This window comes from Gracilinanus agilis, chromosome 3 (assembly GCF_016433145.1).
Source record: "Gracilinanus agilis isolate LMUSP501 chromosome 3, AgileGrace, whole genome shotgun sequence".
Classification (NCBI taxonomy): Eukaryota; Metazoa; Chordata; class Mammalia; order Didelphimorphia; family Didelphidae; genus Gracilinanus; species Gracilinanus agilis.
Window position 1 is genome coordinate 611,682,482 of NC_058132.1, and position 17,816 is coordinate 611,700,297.

General features: G+C 37.1%; 1 protein-coding gene across 1 annotated transcript in view; it reads right to left on the reverse strand.

Annotated features, from left to right (window-relative positions):
• FN1 (fibronectin 1) overlaps window positions 1–17,816 on the reverse strand; it is an 87,495-nt gene that overhangs the window by 20,975 nt on the left and 48,704 nt on the right. Inside the window, exons 21-31 of the mRNA XM_044670739.1 lie at window positions 17,375–17,469; window positions 15,174–15,342; window positions 14,622–14,708; window positions 11,740–11,931; window positions 9,856–10,128; window positions 8,562–8,744; window positions 5,252–5,341; window positions 2,650–2,919; window positions 2,030–2,146; window positions 1,392–1,556; window positions 737–892 (exon numbers count right to left, since the gene is read on the reverse strand). Of these exons, the coding sequence (XP_044526674.1) occupies window positions 737–892; window positions 1,392–1,556; window positions 2,030–2,146; window positions 2,650–2,919; window positions 5,252–5,341; window positions 8,562–8,744; window positions 9,856–10,128; window positions 11,740–11,931; window positions 14,622–14,708; window positions 15,174–15,342; window positions 17,375–17,469 (1,797 nt within the window). The remainder of the gene's footprint in view (window positions 1–736; window positions 893–1,391; window positions 1,557–2,029; window positions 2,147–2,649; window positions 2,920–5,251; window positions 5,342–8,561; window positions 8,745–9,855; window positions 10,129–11,739; window positions 11,932–14,621; window positions 14,709–15,173; window positions 15,343–17,374; window positions 17,470–17,816) is intronic.

The following is a 17,816-nucleotide window of genomic DNA, read 5'->3' on the forward strand; positions in this document are numbered from 1 at the left end:
TCTTTCTTTCTTCCTTCCTTCCTTCCTTCCTTCCTTCCTTCCTTTCTTTCTTCCTTCCTTTCTTTCTTTCTTTCTTTTTCTTTTTTCCCCACGTGTTGTATGAGGATATTCTGTCCAGGACCGAGAAGCTGGCTAATCCAATCTAATTAGCATTAAGTACCTATTATGTGCTGGAGATACAAAGACAAAAGACATTCTTCCTCCAAAAGAACTTCATTTTATAAGGAAAGGAGTTTATATTTTGCTTTTTGCTTTTAAAAAAAAAACAACTAAAAACCCTTACCTTCTGTCCTAGAATCAATACTGAGTATTGGTTCCAAATCAGAAGATGGTAAGGGCTAGGCAATGGGTATTAGGTGGCTTGCCCAGGTCCCATAGATAGTTAGTGTTTAAGGCACTTGAATCCAGGACCTAGGTCTCAATCCCAGTTTTGTTATCTATCTACTGTGTGACCTTAGGTATCTTCTAAACAGACTTTAGTTTCCTTGCTTTTAAAATAAGGGGGCTGAACAGGATAATCCCTAATGTTCCCTCCAAGTTTAAATCCTTGGACCCTATGTATCTAGAAAGGAGACATAGTATCTTGCTCCCCTTTGCCTTTCAGTGCCTACCACAGCACTTAACATATAGTAATTGCCCAATAAATGTCCATCTTATTTAATTGAATTAATGTTTAAGAAAATAACAACTACTTTTATCTTCATCTTGTTGAATGAGAAACTGAGTCCTCTCTTACCTGGGCCTGTAGTTTTTGTTTTAGATGGTCCTGAGCCATTTTTGGGAGCAGTGGTCACTCTGTAACCAGTAACTGGGGAACTTGAAGGCAACCACCTCACACTGATGCTGTTGTCCTGCACATCAGTTACTTGCATTTGGGATGGCTTATCAATTTCTAGAAAGAAAACCAAATAGAAGTCAGGAAACCATCAGAGGTCTAGGTAAATTTGTACCTTGATGCTTCAGAATGCTCTGATCTGATAATGCTTTTTAGTCCACTTGGAGGAAAAGATGGCAAAAAGTCCAGGTTATTTGTGAACAGCTAATTTTGGAGTACAATAAATCAATGCAATTAAACCATAATTTTTCAGTGGAATTGTGATCTACACACAAAGTACTTTCAAGACAGCTGCTCTGTTTTATTTATACGTATCTTCAATTTCAAGACACTCATTCTCCTCTCCCCCCCAATAATTTTGATCTCAGTGCCATTGGGTCTATATTTAAGTTGACTTTCCTTCTTTGTTTGTGGGGGAAAGTGGGCTTTACTTCTTAAGAAAGTCAACAGTGTGACTAATAGCTAAATTGTGGCTTAAGAAAATATGAAATCAAAAGCAAAATTGGAACTATCTTCAGTAGAAAGAAATCTGCAGTAGCCCTAGAATGGTTTCTACCTGTTCGGTATGCAATGGTCACAGGTTTGCTGCTGGCTGGACTGTCTCCACGACCGGTTACTGCATAAACAGTGATGGTATAATCTACTCCGGGCTTAAGGCCACTGATGGTGGCTGTAGATTTTGTGCCAGGCACAGTGAACTCCTGCACAGGGCTGCTTCCACCTGTAGAAACAAAGTGGTAGGTCTGCTAGATAAATATTTCAAAGAGAGAAAACTGAAGTGTACTTTACTTGTTCACTTTTTATTAAAAAAACCCTTATCTTCCATCTTAGAATTAACACTGTATATTGGTTCCAAGGCAGAAGAGTGGTAAAGAGTAGGCAAGGGGGTAAGTGATTTGCCCAGGGTCACATAGCTAGGAAGTCTGAGGATAGATTTGAACTCAGAACCACCCATCTCTAGATCTGGCTCTCTATCCACTGAACTACTTAGCTGCCTTCTACTCATTCACTTTTAAAGAGTAGTTAATTACAGTTCCTCCCAACCAATGGAAAAACTATAGAAGAGGGCAAGAAGAACTCTTGCATTGGGCTCGAGGATAGGAGAGTGGAAGAGCCTTGGATTAGAATTCTTACCATTTGTCTTAAATATGACGTGAGTGAGTGAGTGAGGCCAATTCTATTTTGTTATCTTACCTGTTTCACCATAGGTGATTCTATAATATCTGACAGTAACTGCAGGTGCATCCCAACTAATAAGCAAGCTAGTTGGAGTGGTAGCAATAACTTCAAGGTCCCTTGGAACATCAGAAACTGTGAAATTATTGGGAAAAAAGTTTCATTTCAATTAGTTTCAAGTCAGACTTAGATTTATTTAATATAAGTTTGCAAATATTTTAATGACAATCCCAACATACATTTTTCATAAAATTTACACATGGATTTGTGGGTAAAAATTAATTCAGAGTCAGAGAATCTACTAAAGGTATAATAAATCAAATGCATTAATTATCACAGATTAAAACTATGAGAACAACTCTTCCTAGGGGCAATTTAAAAACATAGCAAATTCCCCATTCAGATGGTGATATTGAATAAAACTTTGATTCTTGAGACATAAATACCTACATAAAAATTTACTCTAAAAGTTTCTTGGGATGATAGAGTTTCCTGTTCCTACTCCCCATGTCTACCTTAGTCTGTCAAACAGACTGAGGCAGATAAAAAAAAAAAAAACCAAAAACCTCTATCATAGAAGATAGGACATGATAGAGGATAGCCCTCTGAATTTTCCTATAGTTTGAGAAGTAATTTACCTGTTGACTGTTGGCCAACCAAAGGAGCGCTTTCTTCTCTGCCATTGACAGATATAATGCTGACCACATATTCTGTGCCTGGATTCAGGTTAGTAAGTGTGATGGAGTTCCTTGATGGGGGAACCCGGTCTTCACGAGGTCTTCCTACAGCATGCTCAGGATGGTGCCGAATCCTATAGCCAGTGTTGGGGGCTCGTGGAGACATCCAATGGACAGTGAAGGAATTGGCAGTTATATCAGAAAAGTCAATGCCAGTCGGGGAATCAAGACCTATTTTTCCACCAATACAAAGAAAATACTCAGGAAGGGAAAAGGAGTGCAAGGGCAAAAGCAACCAACTAACTTCATTAACACATTAATGAATATTTCAGGTATGATCTACTGAATTGAAAAAGCTCTATCAACCCATCAATCAATCATCCATTTATTAAGCACCTACTATGTACCATACACTGGAATAAATGTGGGGTATACAAAAGAGCAAAAAACAATCCCTGTCCTTAAGGAGTTTATAATCTAACAGGAGAGACAACAGGCAAACAAATATATACAAAGTGACTTGTATATAAGATAAATAGCAAATAATTAATACAGGGAAAGTACTAGAATTAAGAGGGGTTACAGAAGGCTTCCTGTAGAAGGTGGAGTTTTAATTGAGACTTAAAGGAACCAAGGAGTCAATAAATTGTAGGAGGGAGAGCCTTCCAGGAATGGGGGGACTAGTCAAAGAAAATGCCTGGAGCCAAGAGATGGAGGATCTTTTTCATGGAATGGTCAAGAGGCTAGTGTCACTAGATGAAAAAGTATGTGGTAAGGAGTAAGGTATATGAAGCCTGGAAAGATAGGCGAGGGTCTGTCAGGTTGTGATGGACTTTGAATGCCAAACAGAGCTTTTTGTAGTTGTTCCCAGAGACAACAGGAACCACTAGAGGTTATCGAACAGAGAAATAACAAGTTTAGACCTGTCACTTTAGTGACTGAATGGAAAATGGACTAGAATGGGGAGAGACCTGAGGCAGGCAGACTCACCAGCAACTATTGCAATAGTCCAGGTGTGAGGTGTATTTGAGAGATGTAAAACTGAAATCAATAGGCTTTAGTAACAGCTTGGATATTGGGGGGATGAGAAATAGTGAGGTGTCTAGGATAACTCCTAGGGTGTGAAGAGGGGGCGCCTGGAGACTGGTGTTGCCTTTACAGTAATAGGGAAACTAGGAGGAAGGAGCTAGGGAGAAAGATGTGTAATAAAACATATATAAACATCAAAGTCCTAAATGAATAATGACTTATAAACTCATTTATAGACAACTCTTAAGTAATTCTACAAATGGAATTGTAGACAACACCAGGATCATTTCCATTTGTCTCTGAGATATATTTATGGATTCACATTTGAATATGGGTATGGATGATATACTGGAAATTCACTTCAAAAAGCAAATAATGAAATTTGACTAGGAAACACTAATTTAGGAGGAACTGACATGTCTCCTAAGGTTTTCACCTGGATGTCCATATTCTTATTCAATCCAAAAATCTAATAAGAGAAACATCACATAGTAGAAAGAACACTGGACTTGAAGACTTGAGTTCTTGTCTTTATCTAGGTAGCCATGTGGTTTTCCTGAGTTTCTTTGCCTTTGCCTATTTCCTGGTAGATAATTCTAAGATCCTTTGTGGTTCTAAAATTCTAGGATTTTTTGTGAGTTGAAAACTCAAAGACTTTTGCCACCACCTATGGTCTATTATAAGTCCACATTACATTCCCCTGCCCTCAGCCTTCCCCCCCACCCCTTCTATTACTGTAGAGGACAACACCATGCTCCAAGACCCCCTCATCAAAATCTAGTTCTCCTGGATTCTTCATTATCTCTCACCCCCTAACATCAAGCTCTCTTGACTTGAGTTTTCTCATCTGTGAAATCAAGGGGAGATGATCTTAAAATAGTATTTCTAGCACTAATAGTTTGTAATTGTATTCATCTGAAGCATTTTACTTAAACAAGCCATGAACTGCATTCTGGTTGAAAGTAAAAGTGATGAAAGATGAGCTAATATTTAATAGAAATGTAATTATTGAACACAGTCATGACAAGCTGAAATAAATCCCACCTGCACACAATTACAGGAATATTTAATTTGGTGAAGAGAAGGGTGCTAAATCTCCAGGCAGATGAGGGAAATAGGAAGCTTATTTTTTTTATCAAAGAAAGAATAAAAGGATACCATGGGAGAGGATTAGGTTAGTCATTAGAAAGAACTTTCTGAAAAAGAGAATTATAAATGCTGATTTGATAAACAAGAAGGACTGTAAAAACTTCTTTTCTGGGAACTTAAGAGAAAAGACAAGTAATTAGCTTCCTGGAGTTGTTTATCATTGATGGTCCTCTCAGGAGGCAGAACTCTTCTCAACTTAATCTGTTGGACTAAAAGGATTTACAAAATTATTTTGTGAGAAGTCTTTTTTATCTATAGTAGTAGTGATAACGACAGCAAAAGAAATAATAATGATAGTAAAAAATCAGTTAGTTTTGTTGTCTGCAATCGGCACGTGCCAGCATCCTAGCAAATTGAATGAGTTAACCTTGCTGATATGACCCACCTGTTTTCTGTCTTCCTTTAAGAGGTATGCTCTCATGTTGTTCATAAACACTGGAAACACTGACCAAATACTCAGTACCAGGAAGGAGATCTGAAGAGTCAAAAAGAGACCATTTTTAGCTTTCAGTTTGAAAACCAAGACATCATAAGTATGACCTGGACAATTTGAGTGGATGAGAGAGCAAATCCTTGACCTATTCTCTCATTTTAAACAGGGAACATCAGGTGTTTTTTTACACATGTCTTTGGCATTGGAAGTATTCAGAAGAGGGGAAGCTTATCTCTTTTTGGCATACAGCACATTGTGCTGCATGAAGCCATGCACCATGAGAATGTGGATCTGTTCCAGGAAAGACACAACATCCCTGTCATCTAGTAACAAAGCCAGAGGAATCACTTTGAAGGGAGTTAAGTACCAAGCCCAGACTCAAACAATCACTGTGATTAGCTTGCTTTTTGCATTCACTGCGTGGGGAAGAGGGTGGTGTGGTAAAGAAAGGAGAGATGCTACATGATGTTGAAAACAGGAATCAAAATTGGATTTGTGTTTTCATTGGTATAGGCAACTCCTAGATGAAGGCACCCTCTTTACCATTGTAGGTTGGCAACTTCTCTCCAATTACAATCTTAAGACAGTCGCATAAGGCACAGAGACCTTCAATGATTTGTCCAGGGTCATGGAGTCAGTATGTGTCTGGTGGGACTTAAATTTAGATCCTACTGTCTTTAAGGCCAGTTTTAAATCCACTGATATGACAACTTCTCTTTCTTTCATTTTGAATATATTTAAGTGGGAACCGATGAATAGGCTTTCTCATCCTCACCTGGACCTTTAGATTTCGACTTCATTATGATTTTTAACAATATTTTTGGCTAATATGTTCCTGGAATAAGGGTCTTGCATGTCATGATAAGATATTATATGAATGGGTCAATGGGGACATGATTAGGAATGTAGACTCTAAGCAATCACCCTAATGCAAAATTAATAATATGGAAATAGGTCTTGATCAATGACGTATGTAAAACCCAGTGGAATTACTCATTGGCTATGAGGGGGCATGGGAGGAGGGAAAGGAAAGAACATGAATCATGTAACCATGGAAAAATATTCTAAATCAATTAATTAAATAATATTTTTCAATTAAAAAGATATATGAAGAGGAAGGAATTCTTGACTTGTGTTATTTCCTTGTTTCAACACTTTGTGTAAATTAATTAAATGGATTTCAATTGAACAATCATTCAATCAACTAAGTATTTATTTAGGGCTTACCATGAATCAGTCACTGTATGAGAAATACTGATGCAAAGACAAAAACTAAATAGTTCCTGCCCTAAAGGAACTCACACCCTACTGAAGTAGACAATGTGTATAAATATAACATCTAGAAAACAAATAGTAAGTAATTTTTGATGGAGGACCTCAGTATCTGAGAGGATCAGGAAAGTCTGCATGTGGTAAGTCATGACTGAGTTGAGCTTCTAAGGAAGCTAGTTAGGTCTGAAAATGCCTTATGCCTGGTTTTTTTTTTTTACCAGTCGCCATCCCCAAAGCTGGGTTGATCTCCATGACTCCTGAGGACTCTTCCTTCTCTCAGTGTGATAACTCTATGATTAGCTCTCTTCTATCTCTCATTGCCCCATCCCTCTAGCCACATCTAACATCTTTGGGCTTCATCTACAAAATATGGCTTAGTAATACTGTCTGTGCCTAAAGAAGATCTTGAAGTTTTACCTACTTCTAAGATCTGTGGTGGGGTTCCTTTATGTACCTTTTACTTATTCCAGGCATTTATTCTAAAGTATGAAATAGAAAGAGATCATTTGGTGGTGATCTACTAAGTTGGGAAGTACTTTTGGAGAGTTCTAAAAGGTACCACAAACAAAATACTACTGGAAGAGGGAAAGCCAGATATGTATGCAAACATTTTCTTTCTTACACTTGGAAAATCTGAGGCTCTTTTCACAACAATGTTAAGCGGATTCTCCCAGCATATTGCCTAATTTGCATGATATAGAACTCATAAAATGTTGCACCCGTAACTATGGTTAAATTACACTGTGATACTTCTTAACCATATGAAGGCAAATAAGACTAGAGTGCTCTTCAATTATCCTTCTTTCCTGAAAACAAAAACCTGGAGGAAATATTAACAGGTTCTTCAATTCAGTCACTGTCAAAGGAGGTAACAGAGGAAAGGACCATGACGGCGAGTAGAAGAGAAACTACCTACCTCTAAATGTGTTGGAAATATAGAAAATAACTTAGATTTATTATAAATAGAAAAAAAATAGAAAATAACTAAATATAGAAAAAAGGTCACTTGCTTAGAAGTGAAACTGTCTTCAGTTGATGTGATATTTTTAGTTATGATTACAGATGCCCTTCCATGCATATATGCATACTTAACCCTATTTGCCTCAGTTCCTCATCTGTAAAATGAGCTGGAGAAGAAAATGGCAAACTCCTCTAGTATCTTTGTCAAGTAAGCTGCAAATGGGGTCACAAAGCATCATACAAGACTAAAACAACTAAAGAACAAAATAGATGTATGTATGCATATATATGTTTGTATGTGTAATTATAACAGAAAATATGCATATGTGTATATATGTGAATGTAAGTATATATTTTTCTTATTAAAAATCCTTATTAGACATTACTTAATAATTTCTCACAACTTCTCATCTCATAGCAAGTTATATTTATTTTTATTTTATGAGGATATAAGCCGGAAAGACATATTGTCTCTAGAAGTCAGTTTTTCAAAGTGCTACTTTCTCTGAGCTCTCAGTCTCCTGAAACATCTAGCTAATAGATGCTCACTACAGGCTGAATTTGAATGTCTATTCTCTTTCTTTAAAATAGGCAAAGTAAACAATCATTCATTCTGTACTTCTAAAAATTTTATTCTAAGTTTTCAGATGGCCCAATGGCACATTTTTATTTTAATAAAATGACTGTGGTGGCAATCGTTTAGATCTATTCCTTTCTCCCCAAAACATTTGGCTCAGACTTCACCATAATTCATTTTGACATTAGCTTGAGCTGCACGTGTTTCTACCTCAGGTCCTCACAACCAAAGTTTTCTATCCACAAAGAAACTGTGCCAAAAGAATCAAAGTCATACTAATGAAACTAGAAATACAGATAAAGATTCCCGTAGTTATCTGTCTGGATTAAAGAGTTGAATTTGTAAGTATTCCAATACATTTCTTGCTTTTAATTACAAATACATTGTGTGCAGATAGTATATTCAATATGTTCTGCATCAGGTTTTATTGGCTGGCTCAAATGAATCACTTACTTGTTAGAACTACCATGTTGTCTGAAGGGGAAATGCTTAACTCTGCAACATCTTCTTCATTTTTCACAGGTGAGTATCGTACCAGGAAGTTGGTCAATTCAATAGATGGTGGTGGAGCCCAGGTAACACGCATGGTGTCTGGGCCAACATTGGTGAATCGCAGGTCAGTGGGAGGGGGGACAGCTAAGTTCAAATAAGAAGAAAGAGTAAGTTAAATTGGAGAAATGAACCTATCTGAAATGAAATTATGAGGAAGTTAAAATTATAAGGAAGTTAAAAAAACACTTTCATGCAAAAAAAAAAAGAAAAGAAAAATGACAATCAGACTCATGCAAATACTTTTCTAATCTACATAATTTTCCACTACTGTTATTTTGGGAAAAAAAAAATCACACACAGAATACTGTTAGGCTCCTTTAACCTTTCTGCCATCCTTGATATTTATACATTATTTTTCAAACATGATAACAAATTTCAAGAACGTTTTCAGTGCCATTGGAGACACTATTGAACCCAAGGCTAAGAGAGGCTTAAGTTGCCATACAGCAAAGAGAGACAGAGCAGGACTTCCAAATACAAATGCATGCACATAGAAAGAAAGAGAAGAGTAACCTGTATGTGCCCGTGACTGGTCCTTCTACAGCTACTGGTACAGCTACATTTTCTGAGTCAGTGGGTTCTACTCATGCAAAGAGGTTCTCAGCATGTTTCTTACCATGCATAGCAGAGATCCTTTATAGTGCTGCATGCTTGTCACTAGCCTTTGATTAAAGGGTGGTTTTCTTTCAAAAGAGGCAATTAATGGGTTCTTTGACTCAGCCAATGTAAAAGGAGAGATCACAGAACGTTGATGAGGAGCAGAGAGGAGAACAGACCAATATACTTTAGAAAACAGTCATCTGGAAGCAAGTGTAGGCTTTTTCTCTGTATTGCTCATCCAGGAGCCCAGGACTCAGGTTTGTGATGAGCAGCATTGCAATATGCAAATATAACTAATTATGCCATTCAGACGTGACCATAAAAGGCATCAGGTGTATTTTCTTGCATTACATAGTTTCCAATAGAGTCTAATTTTAGGGGTAGCTTTATAGGCATTTAAAACATAATGCATCTGGCTCAATCTTCTGAGTCTTCTCCCTTTATAATCCACCCTACAAAATGCACATTCACCCTTCTTTTTGACTTTGGCAAATGACTTGGTTCTCCTTTGAAAATACCACACCTTTGATCAAAGTAGCTGGTACCAACATGCAACACCATCCATGTCTTAAACACAGAAGTTTTCAAAATTCACCCGTTTGCTGTGTCAGAGTGGTAGGGGCACTCTCTCCGCCATTAATGAGAGTGATAACGCTGATGTCATAGTCAATGCCCGGCTCCAGCCCTGTAACTGTGTAGTATCCTACTGAGGAGTCCACAAAATCTTCAAAAATAGGGATACCTTCTCCTGCCGCAACTACTGTGATACGGTACCCAATAATGGTGGAGGCGTTTAGCGGGGTCCACCTCAGGCCGATGCTTGAATCGGTTATATCAACAAAGCTTAGGTCAGTGAGTTGGGGTACCTCTATTGGGTTATAAAGCAAAAGGAGCAAAAGGAAAATAGAGGCAAAAAAAAGAGGAAAAATAAAGCAGTGTTCATCAGGTGACAAGTAGTAAAATTGATGGAATGCTAAAGCAATGATGGTAATATGCAAACTTTTCCTGTCAAAGTTATCTGAAAATAATTTCCAGATCAACATTATTTTTTTCCTGGCTTCTTTACAGCACAAACCACATTAAAAACTGCTGTTTTGAATTTCTATGGATTCTGAAAATGTTCTCCACCCCAACTGTACAATTTGAACCACATAGGTTCATAAAATAAAACTCTTTAGGAAGCCAAAATTATTCCCAGAATCCCAATATCACATCTTCAACATGTATCAGTTACTAAAAACACAGGGAAAAAATGGAACCCCGATCCAAACTCTTTAGGAATAGTAACGTGAAGCTTGCTTAGAAAAGGCTTGTTTCGTTTTTTAAGAAGGTTGTTGGATTATAGGTTTTCTATAGAAAACTCAAAGCAACAACATATTCCATAATGCTGTGTTTTATACATGCAACTTGCCATCCAAACATGAATGTAAGCACAGAACAGATAGGTCTGGATTATAGACCTTCACCACCATTTTGTTTTATCAAGGAATATGAATATGCCCAGAAGCTGTGGCTTTTGTCACTTTAGGAAATTTCCAGGGTGTGTGAATTCCCTTTATTGATACTGTTCAAACCCTCTGTGACTCAGGAGACAAGTCCTAGGGAATTGCCTGAGCCATATAGAGGTTAAATAACTTGGCACATTAGAGCCAGCATTAGAAGTGGGAGCTGAACCCAAATCTTCTAGACCCAAGGCTCAGCAATCTGGCCAGTACCACATGCTGCCTCTCTATGTTTAATATATGCATCAAAATGACCCAAAATTGGTCAACAATACTCTTAAATGAAAGGCAACACTCCATACATATCTGTCCAGTGCTTGGCACTCTGTAACAATCTCATTTTGGATGGATCACAAGCCAAGGAAAACTAAACAGTACAGCTTGAACTTTCCCATTCACTTCTTTGACCAAGAAAATCATGCTGGTTTTGGTACCAGACTCTGAAGGTGTTCTCTTTACCAGCATGATTTAAGTATAAAGAATTATATTGGCCAAGAAATTGCAAAATGCTCATTTGTTTAATAACTGAGCTCAAGTCAGGGTTTAGTTTTGGGAACAATTATAATATGTTCGCAAAATGTGAGAAGAGTTATCTGTCAAATAAAGCTACAAGAGGATGCATTTACCATATTACTTTTAGTGAATATTGAATACGCACAAAAAACAACATTTTAGTAAAATTTTCACTTTAGAGAACAGTGCAGGGTTAATGCCAATATTTGCTATAATTATGCCACTGCATCAGATATCTGAAGGAGCAAATAGCGTCCCAGGAAAGCACAGACATTTAAAGCTGTGTTATCAGCAAGCATTTATCCAAACAGCTGGTGTGTTCTTGGCTTGGTGGAGAGACAAAAAGTTAATGCCCAAATATGCTAGATATAGAACCCCTTGGGGATTAAGAGATGAATCCCCACTGCTATTGAAACTGCTCATCTGCAATCAATAGCCACGACTACGACTTGTTTTGCCATTACCTGGGATGATGGTATCAGAGATGGGGACACTTTCCTGGTCACCTTTGACCGTGTACACACTGACATTGTACTCCAGACCAGGACTCAGGTTTTCAAAAGTGCAGGAACTCTGATCTGCATCGACCTCTTCTTCCAGAGAATAGCCCTCTTGGCCACTTGTAGGTGTTGTAGTTATTCTGTACTTAGAGATGTCTAAATACAACCAAAATGGAACAACCAATGTTAGAGTATTATACTCTGCAAAGAGAGTCTAAATGGTAGAAAACTTTGGGAAGACTTTCAAGCATTGCCCTGCAGAGAGACTGCATGCCTATTATCCAAGAACCAGTCTCTAAAAGTTTATCAGCATAAGGTTAGCCCCAAAAGAATGAATCTTGTCGGCGCCAGCAACTCATAAAACCATCTACCATACCACAGAGTGGTCATAGTCTTCTTCAGTGAAATGGATGAAATCATAAATGTGCTCAAATACTGCTTCTGGCTCCCTGCATGATGTTAGGCAAATTAAGCAATCTGTCTGTGGCTAATTTCCTCATCTCTAAAATGAGGGAATTGGACAAGATGGCTTCTGAGGACTCTTTCTGATCTTACTTTATGCCTTTCCTACCCATGGAGTATAAGTACTATCAATTTTCTTACTTGAAAAATGGGAGTTATAATCACACCTACCCCATGTCAAATGAAATTGAACTATATAAAGTAATTTTTAAACTTTAAAGTATGATGTAAGCCAGTATCATTGTTCTTATTATATCAGTGAAGCAGAAAACATTATCATTAAGTATGTCAATAATTTCCATTGAAATATCTCTTCCGTTTTAGTTTATGTTTTGCCCCAAAGGGAAGCACTAAGTAACAAGGTATTTTTCCCTTTGTGTTTGGTTGATGGCATCTGAAACAAAAGTATCCATAATTAAAAAAAAAATTTCAAAATATTGTCAAAATCAAAATATTTAAGAGATCTGGTAAATAGTTAATTAGGAGGTGGTTCATCAAGCTCTCAACTCCTACCAGTGACCATACATGATGGGGGTCATGTAGGCATGCCAGAAGAGAATCATGGCCTCCTTTACCTATTAACCAGGTTGTGTTCAAAGGAAAGCATTCCTTAGAATTCCTAAGAAAAAAACCGAAAAAGTCCCCAGACTAGTTGGAGCCTGTGATCCAAGACTCTGACACAAGAATTCTCTCTAATATACAGGAATTAATACAGTATGTATAAAATAAATTCTCATAGTATATTTTATCACTGACATTGGGATTGATCATTATTTTTATGTATTTTAGAAACAATGAATTTTTTATTGTTCTTGTTTCCTAGGGGTTGCTTAGGTGGAAAGTAAATTTTTTAGGACTTTAGAAAAGTGGTAAGGGTCAGGCAATGGGGGTTAAATGACTTGCCCAGGGCCACATAACTAGGAAGTGTCTGAGATCAGATTGACCTCTTGTCTAGGCCTGACTCTCAACCTACTGAGTCATCTAGTTGCCCCCATCTCATATGTTTTTAAAAATAATTTTATTCAGACATGCTAATTTCTCCAATTACATGTAATAACAATTTTCAACACATTTCCCCAAATTATAAGATCCAAACTGTCTCTCCCTCTCTTCCTTCCCTGCTCTTGGAGAGGGTATTTCTCATATATTTTTAAAGAGGAACAAAACACAGCCTTTTTGTTGCTTCAAGACCCCATTACAGAAGACAATTTAAGGGCAGTTTTCAAAATGGTGGCAAGGAGTAAGCTTGTTAATTCTCACTGGTTTGCTTGCGTGTGAGCATGTAAGTATTAGGACTTGCATTAGTATGTAAGTAAAAAGAATTGCATTAGGAGTCTTGTGGATAAAACTCATTTAAGCCTTTTGAAAAATCACATTTGTGTAACCACTTGACCAAATTTTCAGTGATGAATAAAAAGCATATATAAATCAGTCCAGTTTCAGATGATTATCTTCAAATTTGCTCTTATTGCATGTCAAACTACATTTCCATTATGCTTGCAATAATATTTAGCTTTACAAAAAATAGACAAAAGAGGCTGTCCAGAACCATTTCATCAAGTATTCGAGAATGCCAGAGAATAGTTCTTGTCTTTCAGATGGAGTTGTATCGAGGAGCTATATCCAGTCATAATCAAAGAAAAGTGGAACCTATTCAGCTGTGGAACCCAAAGATATTTATTTCTCCAGTGTGGATGCCATTAGACTGAAAACATTACCCTCTTGACTTTTGTCAGCCCTCAAAAGCTCTTTGGATTAAGGACAAAATAAATGAACCACTCTAGTTCTGATCTTGATGCTGCAACCACTCCTCTTACTCTTTTCCAGTATCTCCAAACTATATTCATAGGAGACCCCAGTTTCTGCTTATGACGCCCCCCCCAAATCTAATCATGGATTTAGATCAGAACTGTCAAACACGTCTCATTCCTGAGTGTAGCCCAAACCAGATTTAAATATAATTGAAAATTTTTTAACAAAACAAAAATGCAATGGAATATAGAAAATATTAATACATAGTTTTCTTAGTCAATATATGTGGTTTGGTGGCCGTCCCTCTCTGTTTGAGCTTAACATCACTGCTATAGAAAATACTCTTACATGTTCCAATTGGGCATTATAATATTTCATGGGGTATTATGCATCTTAGGTCCCCTGTTCCCTGCCCCCTCCTTTTAAACACATACCTTCTGTCTCAGAATTAATATTACATATTGGTTCTAAGTCAGAAGAGTGGTAAGGACTAGGTAATTAGGGTTAAGAGATTTGCCCAGGATCACAAAGCTGTGAAGTGTCTGAGGCCGGGTTAGAACCCAGGACCTCCTGTCTCCTGGTCTAGCTCTCTATTCGCCAAGCCACCAAGTTTCCCCTCCAATATTTTTTACCTGGGGTGGTGCTTCTTTCCCAGGAGACAGTTAGGATTCCAGTGTCAGGGTTTGCTTCCAAATGAAGATTGGTTGGTGGAGACAGTGCTGTACAAAACAATAAATGTATTTTCAAAAGTTATTATAAATATATATTTATTATTATATTATATATAAATCAATATTGTTGAAAGTTAATACATATCATTTGACTCAATAACTTGTTTTCTAGAAAACTGGCACATGATTACTGAAGAAACAAATAATCCTAGAGTTTGCACACTAGGAAAAGTTGTAGAAAATTGAATGTGCTACCAAGTATATTTCTTATAAGCAGCAGTTATTTTGGTAGTGTTGGCTAAAATCTGTCTAAGCATGAAATGACTTTTAAAAACCACCAGCCATGTAACATGATTTTATCGTGGAGTTCATCACTGGGACAAAAAAGGTTAGTGTTCCATCTGTAAAATGGGAGAGTAACCTAGAGAGAAATGCTTATGCTGGTAAACTAAATGAAAAAGGATACATGTCACCTTTTAGAAAAGACAGTAATGCAAAGTTAAATCTCCTTACGTGTAACCACTTTCTTTACAATTGGAGTGTCTCTCTCTTGACCATCTCGTAGGACTGAAATAGTATATACATATTCCACTCCTGGAGTCAGGCCAGATACAACGATACTTCCAGACTCTGATGTCACCTCACGGGGAGCTTCTCCACCTTGACTTGGTCGTACGCCCAACTGAAAGGAAATAAACAAATTAAAAAGAATATGATGCTTTGTTTATCTGGCTTCTGATTGACCATTATCAAGTAAATTCCTCTAATGCTATGTGTTCCTGATTAAAGATCATATAAAAGTCATATAACTCTATGAAATGTGTTCCCATTGGGAAATCCCAGAAAGACACAGATAATTAGGCAAATTACACAAGAATCTTGTTTTATCCATTATGGCTAGAAATTTAGTATGTTTCCCTAGCAGGAAGATGATGACTAGAAGGACCAAAAGGAGACTAGAGAGACAGCATGGTACACTGGACATTGATTCAGTAAAAGATTTGGTTTCAAATGTTACTTCCAATACTTAGTAGCAGCCCAAGTTGACCTTGTTTTGCTGTTAATAGTTTAGTCCTTAATAGTTGATCATTGTATAATATTTCTGTTACTGTATACTATTTTTCTGATTCTGTTAACTTCACTTTGTATCAGTTCATATAAGTTTTCCAATGTCTTTTCTGAACTCATCTTGTTTATCATTTCTTATGGCATGATAGTTTTTCATTACAACCATATATCATAGCTTGTTCAACCCTCCCCCAATTGATAGACACCCCTCCTCAAATTCCAATTCTTTGCCATTAGAAAAGCGCTGCTAGATATATTTTCAAACAAGTAGGTCCTTTCCCCTTCTCCCTGATCCCTTTGCCCTTTCTGAATATTCATTTGTGAAAATGGGGCATAATACCTTTTTTGCCTAACTCATAGGAATGTGTTGAGGATGAAAGGAGACAATGAATGAGGAAAAGTTCTTTATGAACTGTGGTATGCTATGCAAATACAAAATATTTAATTTTAAAAAAATATTTAATGTGCCAGAAGCTCCTTTAACTCTGCTTGTTTTAATGAGATCTATATTCATGACCAGAACAATTTTTGGCTGAGGTTTACAGTCAATACCATGTATGGCATTTTGTTGTTTAAAAAAAAAAAAAGCAAAGCCAAAATATTTTTAGAGGTATGAGGTACAGAATCGGAGTGAAGGTGTTCTCTATCTTGCATAGGCTAAAAATACAGAGGCTTATCATGGGCTGATCACATTACTGATTGGCACAAGAGGTTTTCTGACCTGGGTCAGGCTTCATGCTCCTGAGGGATTACTACATTGGTGCCAGACAGTGTGGAAACCCAACTGGTTTTGCATTCCACAACTCAGAATGCCATCAGCCTTAACCTTCCCAGTAGCAAGGGTCACATGTGTGTACTACCATACCTGGCTCTAAACCTTTAGAAGCTGTGAATAGTCTTTCCATTACAGAATGACTTATTAGAAGTGAAGAATCAATTTGGAATTTTGTGGAATAATACAAAGTCCTTTTGACATCTATTTTTAAGCAATTACCTTTTTTAAAAGTGTTAATTGTGGGCACAGACATTTTACATAAAAGGTTTCTGAAAGCCAGAAAGGCATATAGAAAAGGGACTTAAGATGACACACTGGCAACCTACAGCAAAGCTTTCTCTTGAAAAACATAGTTTTTTCATGACTATTCACATACTGCCTCAGACTCCTAATGATTTTACAAAGAAACAACAACCCTCAGGCCCCCAAACACTACATAGATGTATTCAGCCCTGGTTTATAGTCAATTTATAACCATTTTAATCATCCTAATTATACTTTGTATTCCAATGAAATAATTTAAACAATTATAATTATAATAATAGCATTCATAAGTATTCACCATTCCCCTCCCCATCTTGATTTCTGAAAAGAGCCAAAACATTAAATCAGCCTTTTACATGGAATATCTCAGTTCTTACAAGGCACTTAACTGAACAAAAATCTGGTAGAATGTATAAAAGAGTTATTGCCAAAGGAGTCTGATTGTAAGTGGATGGTTTTTGAATTTGTAGATAATACAAATCATTAAAGATGAATTTTCCTATATTTTCTAAAGGCTTTATTCCACTCTACCTGCCCCCCCTCCCCCAAATCCCCCTGGATAGAAAGCCTCAAAGCTCTTTCAGGCTTAAAATCCATCTCCACTTGCCTTAAAACCGATTCTTGGAGCAGGGATCCAGGTGATAATAATCGTTGTTTCAGTCACCTCTGTGTTGTAGTGAGGAATGGAACTCGCAGGCTGCACTGTGGAGTGAAATCAATGAATGAGCCACATTCAAGTCTCGCCATGCTGAACTTTGAAATCTCTTAGCACAAACTGAAGACTACATAAATATTTTAAACCTCCTTTGGAGTTTTACAACTTCACTTTAATATTCTTTTTATCCTGATTTCTTAATGGCTAGAGTGATGGTTCTGGCAATAGCATTATCTTTTTCTATAGCTTCTCTTAATTACAAAACCTTTTCTAAGGCACATGTGCTACAAATATTGACTATTGTTTAGGGTCCTTTCTTCCTTCCTTCCTTCCTCCCTTCCTTCCTTCCTTCCTCCCTTCCTTCCTTCCTTCCTCCCTTCCTTCCTTCCTTCCT